This window comes from Callorhinus ursinus, unplaced genomic scaffold, assembly GCF_003265705.2.
Source record: "Callorhinus ursinus isolate GAN/ISIS: 27379988/994484 unplaced genomic scaffold, GSC_fseal_2.0 scaffold55, whole genome shotgun sequence".
Lineage (NCBI taxonomy): Eukaryota > Metazoa > Chordata > Mammalia > Carnivora > Otariidae > Callorhinus > Callorhinus ursinus.
Window position 1 is genome coordinate 3,748,896 of NW_027397117.1, and position 19,645 is coordinate 3,768,540.

General features: G+C 37.5%; 1 protein-coding gene across 8 annotated transcripts in view; it reads left to right on the top strand.

Annotated features, from left to right (window-relative positions):
• GTF2I (general transcription factor IIi) overlaps window positions 1-19,645 on the top strand; it is a 101,017-nt gene that overhangs the window by 50,405 nt on the left and 30,967 nt on the right. For 3 of the 8 annotated variants that reach the window (XM_073884203.1, XM_025864765.2, XM_073884201.1), the window contains exons 10-15: window positions 1,049-1,108; window positions 3,144-3,200; window positions 5,118-5,180; window positions 12,540-12,650; window positions 14,378-14,443; window positions 17,353-17,536. In XM_073884203.1, the coding sequence (XP_073740304.1) occupies window positions 1,049-1,108; window positions 3,144-3,200; window positions 5,118-5,180; window positions 12,540-12,650; window positions 14,378-14,443; window positions 17,353-17,536 (541 nt within the window). The remainder of the gene's footprint in view (window positions 1-1,048; window positions 1,109-3,143; window positions 3,201-5,117; window positions 5,181-12,539; window positions 12,651-14,377; window positions 14,444-17,352; window positions 17,537-19,645) is intronic. The other 5 variants (XM_025864766.2, XM_025864768.2, XM_025864769.2 and 2 more) reach the window with 5 other exon arrangements.

The window sequence follows — 19,645 nt, forward strand, 5'->3', positions numbered from 1 at the left end:
TTGTTTTCTGTGTATTGTTTACCCAGGAGCGCATGACTGGGAAGCAGTGAATCAGGCATTTGAATTCAAGCCTCTTTCATTCAGCATCCTGCTCTTAGTTGAAATTTCAAATACAGTTTGTGCATTTTCTCTGAAATTTTCTTCTATGACATGTTCTTTACTTATAACGTGTAGTTTGAGTCTTTGTGAAATTTCTCATGAGTTAGGGGCACTTTTCAAAAGTCTTATGATACTATCCTGTATTCAGAGATACTGAAGTGTTTTGTATTCATTTTAGTACAAGAACGTTGTTTATTTTAAGTAGACATTAAAAGCACAACGTTTTGTTGTCTTTTAGATTACTCTCATCACTAACAAGCTTGATACTACATGTAATGTGTTGTCAGAATCTTCATAGTGTTCTGTGAGGGTTTGGTTAACTCAAAATATTTTCTATATTAATAACTGGGAAGGACAATGTGAGGTTATTAAGGAATCCTGTGGATCTGCAGGAAAGGGGGAATTGTGAGTTAATAACTGTTAGTTTGTCTTGTTTTGTTTCAGTGGAGATTCAAGCTTACTGATAGTTTAATTACATGATTTTAGAGATTCTGAGGAAGTTATAAGAATTTGATTCTGCAGTTCTCTTCAGCATGACAAAAAATTAAATATTTGTAAGGGAAGGAAGAAATACACCTCGTGTAATAAGTCTGCAATTACAATCTGTATGAAGTGAAAGTTGCAGTTTGCTGTTAGGAACCAACCTTCTACTGGGTAGAAAGACCCATGTCCACCCATGTTTTAGACATGTCATTCCCATTCAATCCATATATGTTTGGTCATTTTCAAAATCTCATTGGGCTGTCTATGAATTTATCTGAGTACACCTTTTCCATTCAATAAGAGCATAAATGGATGCCACTCATTTTGTCATATTTTTTTCATTTTGCCTTTTTTTGTTCATGAAAAGGCTGTATTACTCCATATCTCTCACCCAAATTTGTTTACTAAAGTGACCCAAAATATATTTTTGGGATTACTTTTGAAGTATTATCTTTGTATTCCAAAGCAGGCCCTTCCGAAACTGATGATGTTGATGACAAACTCCCCCTTTCGAAGTCTTTACAAGGTATAACCTTTTTGCTTCCGTTTTCCCACATACTGTTCTGATGTGATGTTCTTTATATTGGACAGACTGTGTTTTAGTATTAATATCTGTATTGTTACTTTTCTAAATGGAAAAGGAAAAAGAAAATGTATTGGCCTTTTTTTTAAACATAAATGAACTTCACAAGCAACAATTTTTCAAAACCAATTTTCCCTTTTGTGAATCTAGTAATGAATCTCGAAATGGGTACATGACACACTTTCATATTTAAGGTAAAGTACACATTTATACCTTATATCAGAATAGCCAGAAATACGGTGTTTATTGTATAGTTAGTAATGTAAATTTCGATAAGGTCATGTTGATACTTAGTTTTTAGAAAGATTTGTGAAATACCACTTGTAAATAAATCCCTAAGTTTATTAATTGAATACTTTTCTGGGAATTTTTGTATAGTGTGCCCTAACTTGATGATTGTAGGCTATTTGTGATGGCTTTTACTTCTGTCTATTCTGGCTGTGGTCGAGTAGGATCTGTTTTTTTTTGTTTTTTGCTTTTTTAGTTTTACTTTGACTGTAAATATAATTGCTTATTTCAGATTTTAAAAAAGAACAGAAAGGACCTGCACTCTTTGTGATATTAGGGTGGAACAACCTCCTTACCTTGTTATTCTTTACCCACCCTTTCCTCACTAAATACTGGTCTCTGCTCCATTAACTCCCATCCCTTTGACCTCACATCTTTGTTTCCATTGACTTTACAGTCAAAGAAGCCAGTGCTCCATGAATTCAGATGTTAATGTAAAGGTGTAGGGGGGGGGGTCTGTGTGTTGAGAAAGCATAGTTTTTAAAAGTTAATTAAAGAATAATTCATGGCTCTAGATTTATAGATTTACCTAGCATTTTGAGCTCAGGTGAGTTTTTATAATAATGGAGTAAGTGGAAGAGAATCCCGAGATAATTATGGCATCATAAAGCTAGACATCTAAAAACCCAAAGTATTTGACCTTATTAAGGCATTTTAAGTTAAAAGGTACTAAGACACTGAATGGCAGTTTTTGAAACTGTGATTGATGCTCTTTAAAAATCAAGATAAAATATACTTACAACCTATGTCTGAGGGTCACACCGTTAGTATAGCTTCTGAGTTCAGTTATCAGTGGATGACCAAATAGGTTGGATTTTGTTTCCCCTGTGTGATTTATTCTTACTCCTAGGTAATATAGTTTATTGATACACAAAGGCAGTGATTTGCAGCTTTTCCCATGTTTGCAGCTCAGACATTTAAGGACAGAGGATGAATATTCTGGGGCAGTTTGGGCAATTAATCCTAAGTGGCTCTCTGATGTTGTAGATTACTTCTTTCCTATTTATGAGTAAAACTTCTGCTCTAGTAGGATGAGCCTGTTTACCTTGTGACTGCCTAACCTGATACATTGCTTTATGTTCCAGTTTTTAGAAGCAGGCAGATTATATTACCTGAATTAAAATGCTTTTGAGACTAAAGGTAGTATCTTAAATTTTAACTTACGAGTTTCCTTTTAGTACAACTTTGATTAAATAATGGGGATTGAGTTTCCATAGCTTCCGCCATTGTAAAAATGGAAAGCAGGAAACATTTCACAGCCAAACCTGAACTTGTTTGTGTAGACTTTTAATAGTCTGTGAGCAAAGATAGCATTTACTCTGATTTGTGTTTTTGTGTGTGCGTCATTGACAGATGAGCATGGTACCTTGAACCATAATTGTTCTGTATCTCAAATTCCAACATCTATCAGTAATTATATTGTATAGTTACAGTAAATAATATTAAATCCCCAAACCTACTTAGGTTTACTTTATCTATTTACATTTTAAAATAATTTTTTGTGCTTTCAAATAGAAGTGTTACATGTTTTTCTGAATTAGATCACATTGTTGGAATTAACTGCGAAAGAGTTAATCAGTTTGTATATGTTGTATGGTTAAGTGTTAAATTATTTGCAGTGTTGCCTAGTTTCTCTTCTTTCAATGTAAGTTTTTACTGGTATAGTATATGTGGTTTATTTTCTCTTTAGGAAGCCATCATTCTTCAGAAGGCAATGAAGGAACAGAAATGGAAGTACCAGCAGAAGGTTAGATATAAAGGGATTTTTAATTTGCAGTATTCATATTGTGTTTGTTCTTTATTAATTATTACCCATAAAACACCTTATTTGGAACCCAAAAGATGATTATTTTGGTATGCCTTCTTAGCCAACAGGTTTATTTTTTTAGTCCTAAGATGTAATGTACATATTTTACTCTACTGGGTAATAAAGCATGTGGGGATGAAAGCGGAAGTGGTAAGTAAAACTCTTCATGATGCAAAATACTGCCCTTTTATCTTGATCGTCTTGTGCCATATTAAGGATCCCTTCAGAAAGAATGGCTTCAGTATTTTAGACCTAAAAATATGACTGGCTTCTGTTCATATTTCATTCTTAAACATATTATTTAATGGTACCATTTTTTAAAGTATTTCCACATAAGATTAATAAAGGAGGGATTTTCTCTCTGATTATTTTTATCCCCACAACTACCCTGTGGAACTCCTTTTTCTGTTTCTCAGCCAATCCTCCTTCAGTTGTGGCATTGAGGAAATACTTAACTGTGGTATGGCTCTTTAAATACTCGCAATCCTAAGTAAAACTGTTATCTTGCCGAATGGCTTCCTATTTCTCAGCAGTTTATGTAGCTCCAGAAGAATTCTTGTAGATTTCTCCCAAGGAAAATGACTGGCATAAGGTATCTGAATCTTGTTTTAGAATTATGATTTCTCTCATAAACTGGTCATGTTGTGCCTTCTTTTTTTCCTGGGATAAAAAGGGAGTCTATACGATAAATTTTTATTTAACCTTTTAAAGTCATTAATTTTGTTTCTACCCTCTTTTGAGGAGAAGGTAGTCTTAAGGTCCCTGGAATGTTGGCTAAGCTTTCCAAATTCAATTTTAGAATTAGAATTAGGGCTTCTAACTGAAGTACATTTCTTGCAAAAAATACCGAGATGCTTATTTTCAACAAAAATTATTTTACATTTCTTTTTGAGATCTTTTTATAGAAAATTGTGTGGATGCTTTTTTTTTTTTTTTTCCTGATGTTTTACTGTGTGGAGGTAATAGATGTTTCCTCTGTAACAACATCTCTATTTTAGATAGGCGGTCTGTGTGCACCAGGGAGCTACCTGTGTGCAGGCCACACCGGGCCCAGGCAGTCTTCAGGCAGTCTGTGTTGCTCCATAGTCCACAATGGTATCTGATGACTAGGCTTTGAAATACTTGATGTTTGAGATTTTTATTGTCACATTGCTGTATGAACAGAGTTGAGTCGAACCTGGGTTCTGGTCTTTATTTCTTTACTAACAAGTGAACATGATCTTTGGCAAATCAATTAATCTCTCAACCTTTGCAAAATGAAGAGAGTTGATGAGGATACTCTCTAGCTGAGCTTTCCAGCACTAACATTCTGATGTACATTTGTTTTGTGTAGTAACACAAAAATAAAATATCTAAGTCCGTATCAAGTTAGGGGATAGAGTCCTGTATGCATCTGTCCCAGTCATTGTCTTGATATGAAGGTCCCCAAAGCAAAACATTGGTTGTGGTTTTATTTAACGATGTAAACCACTCCTAGGATTTCTGAAAGGAGAGGGGAAATAGTAAACAGAAGAGAAAGCGTTTGTGTCTATCCCAGCATTTTCTAGTTACAGCAGGAAAACAATAGTACAGCATTATATTCTCCTTCTAAAATCTGAGGTTTTTGAGTCCATTAATGCTTAATGCAAGTAACTTGGTATTATCAAATAGTTTGTCCCAGAGTTTTCTTTTTGTTTTCTCTTACCCTGTCTGCAATGAAAAGGGTCAGATATTTTAACATAACAACTATGAGCTGAATTCAAATGCCAGTAAAAATTTTCTCTTAGGCTGCTTTTGGAGTAACAAATCAGTGAAATGTTGGAACATACAGAAAGTGCTTTATAATGAATGTCATTTTAGAATTTTATTTTTTTCAAGATTCTACTCAGCATGTCCCTTCAGAAACAAGTGAGGACCCCGAAGTTGAGGTGACTATTGAAGGTTAGTTACCTAAAAGCCTTGATTCCAAAAGTTTACTTCTGGTCATAAAACTCTTTGTCACATTCACATTGCTAAGTATGCATTTCATTCATTCTTAACGGAAACTTGTGAGAAGAATTGAAGCATATATGTGTATTTGTGACCAAAGCAGCCCACTTCCCAGCAGCGCAGCCAGTGCTTTGGGAGTTCTAGACAACAAAGCAAGCCGTGAGCACGAGCAGTGGCCTGCGGGTGGACCGAGCTATCCTTTTCTGTCACCGGGAATCGAAAAATAAATGAAAACTATGACCAGACATGATGCACATGAGAACAGATTTTAGAACCTGTGGTTGAGTCGTGATAGAAGAGAGATAACCAGCACCTCAGTGATATAGAAGGGAAAGTGTGGAGAGTTAGTTTGTCTTTCTTCATGTTTGCCCCTAGAAAACTATGAAAGGCTAATGCAGAATCTCTTTAAAAACAACTTTTGAAGCAGTAGCGACGAATACATTCTTAAGAAATATCTTTAGCTAAAGTGGTTTCAAACCTAGTTTTGTCTTCCAAGGTACTGCATGAATGCAGATGAACCAGAATTATGTATAAATCCAGCTAATAGGATTATTAACAGTATCACTTTTCATATTTAATAACTACTAAATGCATGTTGATATTTTTCCTTTTCAATTAATGTCTCACACTAGACCTCTAAAAGGTACCCCCCACCCCAGTACTTCTTTCCTAAGGTAAAATATTGAAACACTACAGTAAATTGCACTATGTGGAGGTTTATTTACCACCCCCCCCGGCCCTGTTCTAAAGTTCCTAAACTCCCTAAACTCAGGGGTAGATGTGCTTTTATTGTGTATACACATAAAGGTAATTTTATATATAAATACACATGTATATATAGTTTTGCAAAATTATGTAGATGTTTTTAGCATACAACATTATAATGGACATTTAAAGTACACATATATCACATTTCCATAGGTCTGTCCCCCCTCCCCCTTCCGAGCCCATCTTGGTACTTCCAAGTTTTGGGGATTTTTTTTGTGTGTTTTTGTTTTGTGTTTTGTTTTTTCCTGCAGCCTAACCTTTCTTAATTTGATCTCTCTCTCTTTTAATAACCTGTCTCCTTTGTCATTTGTTATTTATCGTGTTTGGCTGTTTCATACTATTCAAAATGTTTGTCTTCATTGCTTCTGAAATATATATATATATATAGCTGATGATTCTCATGAAAATTTATTTCATACTTCATGTGTTAATATCTCAATATCACATACATATTTCTTGTATCATTAATATAATTTTACTAACCTAAAAGCAATTTTGAATTGTTTGTAGTCAGCATTAAATACTCAAATTTAATTGCTTTTTAGTTAGAAACCTCAGTTACCAGAGAAGGACATCTTAAGAGCATGTAACTATTATGCACACTCAGAACTTTGTCCTTTCTGTAGAGATAGGAAAAATAGATGATTATTAAAATAATTAGAATAAAACTTTTTTATGAGAGAAAGAGAGCAGGGGTTGGGAGGGGCAGAGCGAGAGAGAGAATCTTAAGCAGGCTCCCCACTCAGCGCAAGCCCGATGTGGGACTCAATCTCATGACCCTGAGATCATGACCTGAGCTGGAACCAAGAGGGACGCTTAACCCACTGAGCCACCCAGACGCCCCTAGAATAAAACTTTTAAATAGGACTAGTAACCTAGTGGATTTATGAACGCTTAAAGCAGATAAAGGCTGTTAAAATTGCTTAGAAAATAAATACTTTTATAGCACAAGACCTCTAAAGATAATCATGAAATAAATGGATCATAAACCTAAAGTGTGTCAGTCTTTTCAATTTTGACTCTTTGGAGGAGAGGGATAAATCCTATTTCTTTGAATCTTAAGACAGTGCCAGAAGTTTGCTTTACCCAGCTGAATTTATCAACAGGTTGTAGAATGTCTTTATATTCAGAATAGCAGTGAAATGCCAGGTTTTTTTGAAGGAAGGTAAACTGTAAGTGTGATATTAACAGGGAAGGTCAAATGAGAACTTACATGCACATCTAATGAGAACTTACATACACATCTGTTTGATAAGCACGTTGTATATTTTTTCTGGAAAGATGATTGTAAAATTGTAGAAACCAGTTAAATATCGATAGTGAGAAAAATAAAACGTGGTATATCCTCATAATAGGAAAAAAGGGGCGCCTGGGTGGCTCAGATAGTTAAGCAACTGCCTTCAGCTCAGGTCATGATCCCGGAGTCCTGGAATCGAGTCCCACATCAGGCTTCCTGCTCAGGAGGGAGTCTGCTTCTCCCTCTGATCCTCTTCCCTCTCATGCTCTCTATCTCTCATTCTCTCTCTCTCAAATAAATAAATAAAATCTTTAAAAAAAATAGAAAAAAACACACATTGAAATAGGGGGGTGGATTAACATAACAATAAAACATTTAAAGGAAAAAAAAAAGAAATAGGGGGGTGGTTTTTTGTTCAGTTTGGTTTTAAGTAAGTGACCTGAAAAAAAGACCCTTACGATAAGTTTCGAGATTGAAAAATCCCTGCCTTTGATAAACAGAGCAAGTGTAAAAGGAAAATTGTATCTAGAAAGCTTAAAAGAAGCTAAATGAAGATAATCCTGTTTGCTTGGGATGACTTTTATTTTCTCCCATTATATCTTTCTGCATTTCCCAAATAGTATACAAAAGAAAAAAAAAGAACTTGTCATCAAGTAAGTTTGTTAGATTTTTCCACAACACTTTGTCATTGATCTCTGTATTTGAAATCATGTGGAGATGCAAAGAGGCTAATTTGGCACTGATGCAGACACATCATCTAGGATCATAATCTTTACCATTGCTGGTGGCGTGTGCTCAGAGTTGTGCTCACCCGTTCATGGTGATCCATTTGTCTCTGAAGTTAGTGGTACACATTTCCCCCCTTGTGTGACTTAGGTTTGGGAACTCGCCTTTGGAATAAGAGGACCACACTTGACTTAATTTAGTAAACACTGCCCACATTTGGGGGTAAAATCAGACAGCTGACAGGTCTTTGATACATGCAGAGACAGTCTTATTTCAGAATTGTTTGATTTAGCTGTCATGGGCATGGTAGTAAAGGGATCTTTTGTGCTTCAGAAGAGGTTCTCTGGTCATGTACTTTTTTTAGGACATTGGTTGCCAAACCTGAGCCTTTCACACATGTCCGTTGTGCTGTGGCCTAACCTCCTGTTTGTTTCTTCACCCCAGATTTTGCTTTAACTTGATTGTAGTGAGATTCATTTAGAAATTAATCCTTCATCTTCTTAAGTAAAACTGTGTTTGAAGTAGTAGATTTTCTTTCTCCTGTACATGGAAACACATAAATACTTCAACACAGAGGTGCACTCCTCACATAGTTGGCACGTGGACCGTTGTTGGAGAACACTGTATTAGAGCTTCAGTAGCTGGATTACTTGTCATCCTCTGTTGGAATCCTTTTTTGTGACATTCATGCCTAGGACCTTCGTCAGTATTTGGCTGCTGCTTATACTTGAGGACTGCACTTTGCAAGTACTCATTTAATCATTGCGTAAATACCAAGCACCTTGTCTGCCTTGGGACCTGTACGAGGTAGTAAGGACTTAGGCATGAACCAGATAAGCAAGTCCACTGGAGGGTTTTGATCAAGGAGCAACAGTTTCTGTCCTGCTTTGTGAAAGCGAGAGCAGGCAGGGTGGAGCAAGAACACCAGCGCAACATGCGTGTGGCTACCCAGGGCCCAAGGCTAGGTGTTTTAGAATAGGACCAACGCAGTGGAGATAAAAGTGGGTGAATTCAGAGTGAGTTCTGAAAATAGTCAATAAATAGGCTTTGCTGTTCATCATTGTTTAATCATTGTGCTTATCTTAGAAATGTTACTGGCATGTTCATAGAATCTGGATGATTGAGTAGGTTAGTATTTGAATTTTTTGTCTTTTGAATTTTATAGCTGCTGAAGAGTCACGTAATGAACTTCCAACTGTTTATGTAGAAATTAGAGTTTTAGAGGAGTTGGGACCTGGATCCATGGATGAAAACTGCCATCCGTTAATTTGAAATGTGTAGGGTAATTCATGGCTCTGCATAATTTCAAAAGGGATTGTAGTGTCTAGTTTATTTTGACTTTTAAAAGATAGGTGTCAGATTGTATGATGAAAACATTACTATTGGATTGTGTTGCAAATAAAAGTACCAGAAAATTTGTTTCATATTCTGTTAAGGCACTCAGCATTCAGGTTGCCGTAATAAATTTTAGCTCTGAAGTCTGTGCTGTCCTGTAGGTATATTTGTAAATACGTTACAAAAAAGAGAATGGGCTTTTCTTTGAGTTAGGGACGGTAGCTGCCTGTTTTCAAAGTGTGGTGGGTGCTTGTATTAGTACTGATAGCATAGTTCTTAGTTATTACCGCATAACAACTTGTGCATGTTAAAATATTTTGAAATTTATCTTAAAAGCTTTTAGCATTGATGATGTAAACATTTTTAGTTTGGGCTTGAATTTGAAGCTTCCTGAAATATGTGTCTCTAACACGAAAGTGTTGCTTCTAATGTGGAAATGCCATGATAATTAGAATGACAGTGTTCGGTCTGCCAGACCTGAGGGTCACAAGAGGCAAACGCTTAGAGCTTTATGTGATGGTTTTGCTACAGAGATGTAATTTTGATCCTTTATGGCAAGGATTTTGATGTCAAGAATAACATTTTCTCGTGCTTTCGCAAAAGAAATGACAGTTTTTTGCAGCAAAGAGTGGAAAAGACTGTGGAAGTTCATAGCTGTTCTTGTGATTTCATTCCACGTTTCACAGGATTTAAAACACTCAAAGATCGATTAGTAAATATATGAAGTGGATTAGTCTTCTACTAGAATGTGTGGTGTGATCTTTTGTTATCACAGATAATTAATACATCTCTTTGTATTTGTTCATATTTATAGATTAAACTTATTTGTCCCTGGAGAGAAATAGGAGACCACTTTTTAATCTATTACAATCTGATCAATCGCTTGTCTTGTTTGCACATACTCACCTAGGTTTGTCTTTGTTCTTTTTTGTTTATAGTTAGTGAGGTTACTTTTATAAAATATGTTTATCCTGTTAAACTCTCTATGTTGCAAAATAAAGTGGGACTGATTGGAGCAGTCTTGACACTTGAAGAAAAGCTCCCTTGCCCTTTCCCCTGGGCCTCAGTTTCAGAGTTTGTAGTTGAGATTAACATAATAGATTGCTGGGATTCTTCATTACACCCTCCAGCTCTCTTGTCTTCTTAATTTTATACTCTTTTAGTTTTTGTTTTATGTACTTCAGTTAACAATCAGTTTAAATAATGACCTACAGGGAAAGTACTTTTGTTTTTAATGTCATTGCTTAATGTTTATAAAGAAAGGTTAACATTAAGCATTTAAAATGCTTTGACGCGGGGCTCCTGGCTGGCTCAGCCGGTAGAGCATGCCATTCTTGATCTGATCTCGCCACTTTGGATCTAGGGTCATGAGTTTGAGCCCCACGTTGGGAGTAGAGATTATAAAATAAAGCAAAAACAGTTTGACGCTATTCCTAGGTGAAACGAGTGTCTTTCATTTTACTTTATGCAAACTAGCATAAAAATAATCGTAGGCTTCTAAAAATCTGGAAGTGGCAAAAGATGTTTTTTCCCAGTACATTTTCAGAATGGAAGGGTAAATGTATTAACGATACCTCATGTGTTTTCCCAAATGTATCTTTATAGGTTGAATTCAATTACTTGATAAATCTTTTTATAGTGTTTTGACCAGTTTTATAGCTATTTGATCACTAATCCTTGTAGTAATTTAATAAGCCCACATGACACGGTCGAATTTTTACAAGTCGTTCATAATTTTTAAATCTCCTACAATAGATTTCTTTTTTTCTGGGTTTGAGGAAGGGTTTCTACAATGGCAGTCAACACGTGAAAGAGTGTTGTAAGTTGTTCATATGATAACATTTCCCATTATCCCCTAAACGTGGCATTTTTGTCTCTCCCAGCTCATAAATGGGTCCTGATATGACTTAATCTGGTATTGGTGACATTGGTGACTTTTTCCTCTTACTGGTTACAATAATCAGCAAATGGCATTAGAGGAAGAACCCGAAGTCATTGAGCCAGGCAACAGTGTCTGGTCGTGTTCTCTGACTCCTTGAGAGGAATGGCAGACAGGTGTTTTAGGCTTCAGTCAGATTTTCCCTTGATTAACATGCAAAGTGCATAGAAGTTACGTATGGTTGTCCCAGGCAATGTCGTGTATTTGGCTTAATTTGGATTTCTTGTTATCTCTTGGAGAGTACCATGCTAGTTTGGTGCTAAGAGTTACACTCAAGAGTCTGAGCTCAGCTGCACTGTTGAGCATGTGACAAGGTGAAGTCACACAACATTCATGGAGCGGATTCCTTGAGCTGTGAGAGGAGAGTGAAAATTAAAAGAGTGATCTGTAGTACTTGAATGGCAGCTTTTTGTGATTGTCTTTAACACAGTGATTATTTCTTTTCTATCCCATACTGAGTTTCAAGTAGAGATTTCTTAAAGTGATATTTTAGTAATTTATGGATAATGTTTGAGCAGAAAGCTTAGTATTGTGCCATGTGACATTTTCAGGGTTCTAGAAAAAAGATGACATTGATAGCTTTTCTTATTTTATCCAGATGTCCTTAATTCTAGCATTAGCTGAAGTTTCCTAGCAGGGTTGAGGTGCAGGACATATCCATGAAGACTGTAGCACGAACTCGCACTACGAACATCTGAAGTGGTCTACATTCTATACTTCAGTATCTGCTTGTTCATTTCTACTGGGTTTTGTGTTGACTCAGTCAGCATTATCTGTTTCACAAATAACGTGAATTTCATTAATTCTCTAAGTTCTGTGTTTGTTAAAAGTGTTTGACATAAGTTACCTACCCTCCCTTGTTTATGCATGCTTGGATTTTGTATAAGCTGAAATATTTTTCTCTTCAAGCTATATTTCCTCCCCCTTTTCGTGTATATTTGTATAATTGTAGGTATCTGTCTCTTAAAACCTTTTGCCTGAAAGACTTAAACTGTAATCTTATGAGCTGAGAGGATTTAGGGGAGCAGGGAAATTGAGGAGGATGTAATTCAAATTAAACAGACTAAAGAAGATGAAGTAAGGCAAAGGAAAATGAGGACTATTCACCTGAGCGCCTCCCCTCGAGAGTAGGAAAACTGCAGGTGTAACTGGGAAGGGTAGGCCTAAAATGACCTTAGAGAAGTACTGATGGGGCAGCTGCAAACGGATGTACAGGTCCCCGTCTTTTGAATGTTGAAAATTGAGCAGACGGCAGCCAGAAGTCACTCAGACTTTTCCTCCAGTGATGACAATTTTCTTTTTCAAGATGATGATTATTCTCCACCTACCAAGAGACCAAAGAGCAGTGAGCCCCCCCAGCCACCGGTCACGGAGCCTGCCAATGCTGGGAAGCGGAAAGTGAGGGAGTTCAACTTCGGTAGGTTCTACCTCAGATACAGGCCCCTTTCTTTCTTTCTTTCTTTCTTTCTTTCTTTCTAAACATTTTCTCTTTCTCCAAAACTTAGAGCCATTCGTGTGTGTGTGTGTGTGTGTGTGTGTGTGTGTGTGTGTGTGTGTGTGTGTGTGTGTGTGTGTGTGTGTGTGTGTTTGGGGGCAAGGGGGGGAGATGCTTTAAAATACATTAGTGCCTTAGATTCTAACAAGAGGAAAACCAAGGCAGTTTGAAGCAAGCTTACAGACACTGTTGAAGCTTAGTGTGAGTTGACCAAAGCACAAGACATTGTGTCTTCTGGTGTTAAGTACAGTTAATAGACTTTGAATCAGTGTTTTGATGACTCAGTAATTAAGACGTTTTTCTTAGCTTTAAAACCTTCCTTATTTGGAGCGCCTGGGTGGCTCAGTTGTTAAGCGTCTGCCTTCACCTCAGGTCATAATCCCAGGTTCCTGGGATTGAGCCCCCGCATTGTGCTTCCTGCTCCTTGGGAAGCCTGTTTCTCCCTCCCCCATTCCCCCTGCTTGTGTTCCCTCTCTCGCTGTAGCTCTCTCTCTCTCTAATAAATAAATAAAATCTTTATAAAAAATAAAACCTTCCTTATTTAAGATCTGTTTTCCTCTTTGATTTTTTGTGTTCTGTGTAACTGCCAGCAGCTAATCTAACCAAGCCCCAGTGGATGGTGTATCTTTTTGAAGGGACTAAAGAAAATATCAGTGGAGCGAATTATATTTGCGATCCATATTTTGAACTTCTACATTTTTTTAAAAGTACTAGCGCTTTTTTTTTAAGATTTTATTTATTTATTTGAGAGAGAGAGAGAATGAGAGATAGCACGAGAGGGACGAGGGTCAGAGGGAGAAGCAGACTCCCTGCTGAGCAGGGAGTCCGATGTGGGACTGTGGGACTTGATCCCGGGACTCCAGGATCATGACCTGAGCTGAAGGCAGTCGCTTAACCAACTGAGCCACCCAGGTGCCCTGAACTTCTACATTTTTTGCCCTGAACTTCTACATTTTTTAAATAGCTTTTTAGTATTTCAATTTGTCATAGTCATTAAATGTTGGATATAAATTGATTTTATACATAGTAGTAAGTTTACATGTATTTATATTCCTTAGCACTCTATTTTAGGGTGCAACTATATTGTACTTATTTCTACACAACTTAGGCGTGTTTTAGAAGGTTTCCTGAATGACCTTGGACACCTCCTCTTTTTTGCCTCCATTTTATACTGTTTAATTGGACTGGTCTGACCTTTTTAGAAATTATCAGGCTAAAAAGAGGTACTCGGTGTTTTGAAAATAAACTTTATTTAAATCATCTCTATACCCCATGTGGGGCTTGAACTCACAACCCCAACATCAAGAGTTGGACATTCTTTTGACTGAGCCACCAGGTGCCCCTCAAAAATAAACTTTAAAAACATCTTTTATAATTTCTCATTGGACAATTCTAAGAAGCACAAAAGGAAAAGTTCTTAAGAAAGCAGTAAAATTATATACATGGAGTTGGATTATTAAAACTAGGATGGTGACTTTTGATCTTGGTTGGGGTCGTGAGTGCAAGGGCATAGAGATTACTTAATAGAAAAAAAATTAGGATGTATTATGTAGAAAATAAGTCTTTAGCTGTTGGGTCATTGTAATATAATAGTGCCCCCAGACAGGGATTTATTGTTTAGATGTAACTTAAAACTCTCAATTTTTCAGAGAAATGGAATGCTCGAATTACTGATCTACGGAAACAAGTGGAAGAGTTGTTTGAAAGAAAATACGGTAAGTCTAAACTCAGAAATTCTTGTAATCGTTTGTTGATAAGCCTTTTAACAATTGGGTTACTTTTCATCCAGTGTAAGAAAGTTCACTTCTCAATACTATGAAGTTTTGGGAAAGTTTTCTTTCTGTGATTACCAATTAGCATTTCTTTTAACCCTTCAACATGCTCCTTTGGGAGTTTATTTACATATTTGTTGCAGAGTCCAGGATCTTGGAGATCGATTTGAAGATGAGCTTCTTCATAATAGTCTTTCTTCATCTGCTGTGTTAAGTCCAGTATTCATCTTGTGTCCTTATTTTCTTGACAATTGATACATAATTGGTTAAGTTAGGTCTCAAATTGTCTTCTCCTTTTCTTTTATTATTCTGTCCTACATCTGCCTTTAGGTAGTGATCAAAAAAACAAGCACCATGTTACCCCCAGTTGGTATATATTACCTAAAATATATATCATCTAAAAATAGCAACTTTCATTGAACTGTGTTTTTATTTGGAGGATTCTTAACTTTGCAGTGGACTAACAGTCTAGAAAATGGGCTGATTATACTGAATTTTCACTTGAAAATCCTCTTTTTGGAGTGCTCTCCCACATCACTGAGTTTCTCTGGGTGAAGTTCTTAAATGATAGACTACACTGGCATTATTTAGTTTACTAAACTTGAAATGATAGCTCCTGTACCATTTTTCATGGATGACAGCTGACCCGTCCATGAAGATTCGGAATGAGAGTAAATTCAGTAACGAGTTCAGTAACTTCTCCTTAGGGCTCTACTAGTAGTCCTCCCTTTCCAGTAGCCATAGCGTTTTCCCTGTGATCTTAATTGGTCCACTTCAAAGCAGAAACTCTCAGAACTTGTTCTATATTCAGCACTGTTCCGTGCCGGTAAGGTTACAGGCCCTGGGGACAGAATGCTCAGCCCTTTCTCTTCATCCTCTCTGAGGATGTGTTAGGAAGATTTGGTAAGATAGCATAGTGTCTGTAATAGCTGGTGCGTAAGTACACAGTAAGTGCTTTTTGTATGTACTTTCGTTACTGTGTACTTACTGTAGTACAGATTCGAGTAAAAATAATTTACTGTTAGAAAATCTCAGTGCTTCTCATAAAGGGAAACAAAAATTATGTTTTTGCTTTTGTTGTGATGGTGATTTATTTCATTATTTTGCATATAAGAAAATAATGTTGGGGCGCCTGGGTGGCTCAGTCGTTAAGCGTCTGCCTTCGGCTCAGGTCGTGATCCCAGGGTCCTGAGATCGAGCCCCGCATCAGGCTCCCTGCGCGGCGGGAAGCCTGCTTCTCCCTCTCCCACTCCCCCTGCTTGTGTTCCCTCTCTCGCTGTGTATCTCTCTGTCAAATAAATAAATAAAATCTTTAAAAAAAAAAATAAAGAAAATAATGTTTTCCTACTATTGTGAGATTATAAGAACAATATTCACATTTTACAAGTGGAAACAATGGTGATAGCTTTAGGGAAAGATGTTTTCTTTGTTACGTGAATAGGATTTTCAGATGCAGTATGTCAACAACGGATGTTAAATGTCCCTACTGTTAAATGTGTACTGTGGTCCACTTGAAACTTCAGTACACGTATTAATGTTTAGCCAACAGACTTAAACATAAAATACTAGTAAAATACATAAAATACTAGTAAAAAAGGGCGGCTGTTCTGATGAAGGGGGATTCCTATGGGAGGAGTTGGGAGTAAGGGGAAACCACGGGGGTCCTTTCCTTGTGGGGCTTGCAGGGTCTTTCTGGCCAGGTCAGTAGCTCATCTGCTGTCCTTGCCGCACACACTAGAAAGCTGCTTCTGTAGCAGTGCTGTGCTCGTGAAGTAGAAGTTTTTGGAAGAAAAGCCATAGGTGTCTGCTCTGCAGTCTAGAACATTTGTCGTCGATTGACTCAGCATCAGAAGGTTTAACGGTGGAATTTTGATAGTGTCTATAAATGTGCCTCTATTGTGAGCTTAACCGATGCTTTTTAAAACCATTTTATTATGAAAATTTCCAAACAAAAGTAAATGATACAGAGACCCTCTAAGTATCCATCACCCACATTCAACGACCTTTAACATTACAGTATTTTCCTTCTTGCCCTCTCTCCTGTCCCATCTCTTTGATGCAAGCATATTTTAAGACTGTAGTGTCCCAGACATCCTGTCATTTCAGCTCTAGGAAGTCTACATTTCAAAATGGGGAGTTGAGAGGCACCTGGTGGCTCAGTCAATAGAGCAGGCGACTCTTGATCTCGGGGTCGTGGGTTCGAGCCCCACGTCTTAATCTCAGTTCCGTTATCACACCTGAAAACATTACATGTAATACCCAGTGATGTTCAGATGGTACCCTGTTGTTTAGAGACTCTGACCCTTTGTAGTTTGTTTGATAAAATCACTAAGGTCTTCTCATTATATTTGAATCTCGAGACTCCCCCATGCTTTTGACCTTTTGCAGCTGCTGCATTATTTTACCTTTGCAAGTAAATTGTAGCAGAATCTTTACAGTTCAGAAGAATTTTCTGCTTCTGTTACTTTATTAAAAAATCCTTTTTACACTAATGTTTATCGTTGAAAAATACTACTTCCTGTAAATACTGTACGTATTAACTGATGTGAACCAGTATGTTTTTCTGGATCGTATGTTCTTTAGATTTCAGTAGAATGTCTAGCTGCATCTACGTTCCCCCAAAATAATACATTATTTGATTGCAGATTTGGTTAGAGTTTTGGCATCATTGTTGTTCTTTTCCTTTTAGTTCCTTTGTGTTACTTTTCTTGTGCTTCAGTTAAAGTAAACAGAAGCAAAGATAAAGTTATAAAAGTTAACAGAGCAGTGCGTATTCAGTTACTCTGTCGTACAAACTGTGTGGTTAATCCCTGCCAATTAATGATTTTTCCTCTCTCTTTTTATCCTTAAAGCTCAAGCTATAAAAGCCAAAGGCCCTGTGACGATCCCATACCCTCTTTTCCAGTCACACGTTGAAGATCTTTATGTAGAAGGACTTCCGGAAGGAATTCCTTTTAGAAGGCCATCTACTTACGGAATTCCTCGCCTTGAGAGGATATTACTGGCAAAGGAAAGGATTCGTTTTGTGATTAAGAAGTAAGACGCTCTTTGGACTCTTTGTTCTCGTTCAGTGCATCTTTTTATACTGTTGTCAAATGTTCATTAACCTCTAAGGCTGTATTTTAATTAAATTTGGGTTATAATTTTATTTACCGCATTTTAATGTGTCGCTGTGGACAGGATTTTCTTGGTCATGCCCAGACTTGGCTTCTGGAACACGAATATTTGCCCATATGTGATTGACGTATAACTGCCATTGTCTTTTTTTTTTTTTTATGATTTCGTTTATTTATTTGACAGAGAGAGAGACAGCAAGAGAGGGAACACAAGCAGGGGGAGTGGGAGAGGGAAAAGCAGGCTCCCCACGGAGCAGGGTGCCCAGTGCGGGGCTCGATCCCAGGACCCTGGGATCATGACCTGAGCCGAAGGCAGACGCTTAACGACTGAACCACCCAGGCGCCCTGTCATTGTCTTTCTCCAATTTTCTTCTAAGTCTGCTAAAGAAAGGAGTAGAGTATCAGTGTGTCAGTGCAATACAGTACCAGTCAATATCAACAAACAGTGTCTTGTTTGAAGAGTTATTTATTTATTTTAGAGAGATTGAGAGAGAGAGAGAGAGAGAGACTCTCGGACTCTGCACTGAGCGTGGAGCCGGACATGGGGCTCAGTCTCACAACCCTGAGATCATGACCTGAGCTGAAACCAAGAGTCGGACCGTTAACTGCCTGAGCCACCCAGGCACCCCAAATAGAGACTTCCTGACATGGAAAGGGTGGGGTAGCAGTTAGGATCTGCAGCAGTAAGGGAAAAAAAAAATCCTTGTCAGTCAACTTCATACAGTAAAATGCTTACTTTACAAGAAGGTCAGAGGTAGGATGATTAAAACTGGTACATGGAGCTCAGCTTTTATTCTCCTCCAGATTCTTCCTTCCTTGCGCTGTTTCCTTAGACCAGTAGTGTGCTGGATGCAGTAATTCCAGGCTTCACAGCCTGGCAGGGTGTAGAGGAGAGACAGCAGCTACCTTTGTTTCTCTTGGAAGGGGCCTTACTCTTCTCCGGTTAGAATTCTGTCAAGTGCTTATTCCTCAACCAGGTACAGGCACAAGAGAGATGAACCATATGGGTTTAGACCAAGCGGTACTCAGGCCGCGGGGAGTGGCGATGGGTTTGCTTCTGCTAAAAGACATGGCTTTAGATAAATAAATAACTCTTAAAAACAAGACACTATTTATTGATATTGATTGGTACTGTATTGCTTTTCTAAAATATTATACTGATACATTGCTACTCTACCCCTTTCTCCTTAATGTGTCACTGTGGACAGGATTTTCTTGGTCATGCCCAGACTTGGCTTCTGGAACATGAATATTTGCCCATATGTGATTGACGTATAGCTGTCATTGTCTTTCTCCAATTTTCTGCTAAGTCTGAAGACATGGCTTTCATTTTAAGTCCTTCTATTGGGAATGAGTCTTTTTGAACTGTGTTCATATTGTAACTGATTTTTAAACTTTTTTTCTGACATCTCTTGAACTAAAAACAGTACAGTAAATAAAAGTAGTGGAATAGGGACTCCTGGGTGGCAGAGTCGGTTAAGTTTCTGACTCTTGGTTTCGGCTCAGATCGTGATCTCAGGGTCCTGAGATCAAGCCACCCCTCGGGCTCTGCATAGAGTCTGCTTAAGATTCTCTTTCTCCGCCTCCCTCTGCCCCCTGCCCCTGCACCCCCTTGCTCACTCTCAAATAAAATAAACCTTAAAACCCGTAGTGGAATAATAGTATTTATCATTGCAAAAGTATTCAACTTCATTACTTTGGGAACACTCTGGTACTGCTGAAAAAATGGGAATTTAACTACTTTGATCAAGGATTACAACCAAGCATGCTTGCATCTGTATTGGTATTCAGTAAGGGGATGACAGCTTTTAAGATTTAATTAAGCATGAAAAAGACCTAAGAGGTACCTCAAGATAATAAGTGAGCTGTCCTCCACAGAGAGGAACTTGTTGCAGGTAACTTTTTAGTTTTGCGATCTAGTGGACTCATGAAATTGAATTGTCAACCCATGGGCTTGTTCTAAAACCCTGACACTAGCCAAGAACCATCAGTAAGCATACACTGCTTGATATATTAATGATACATTAAT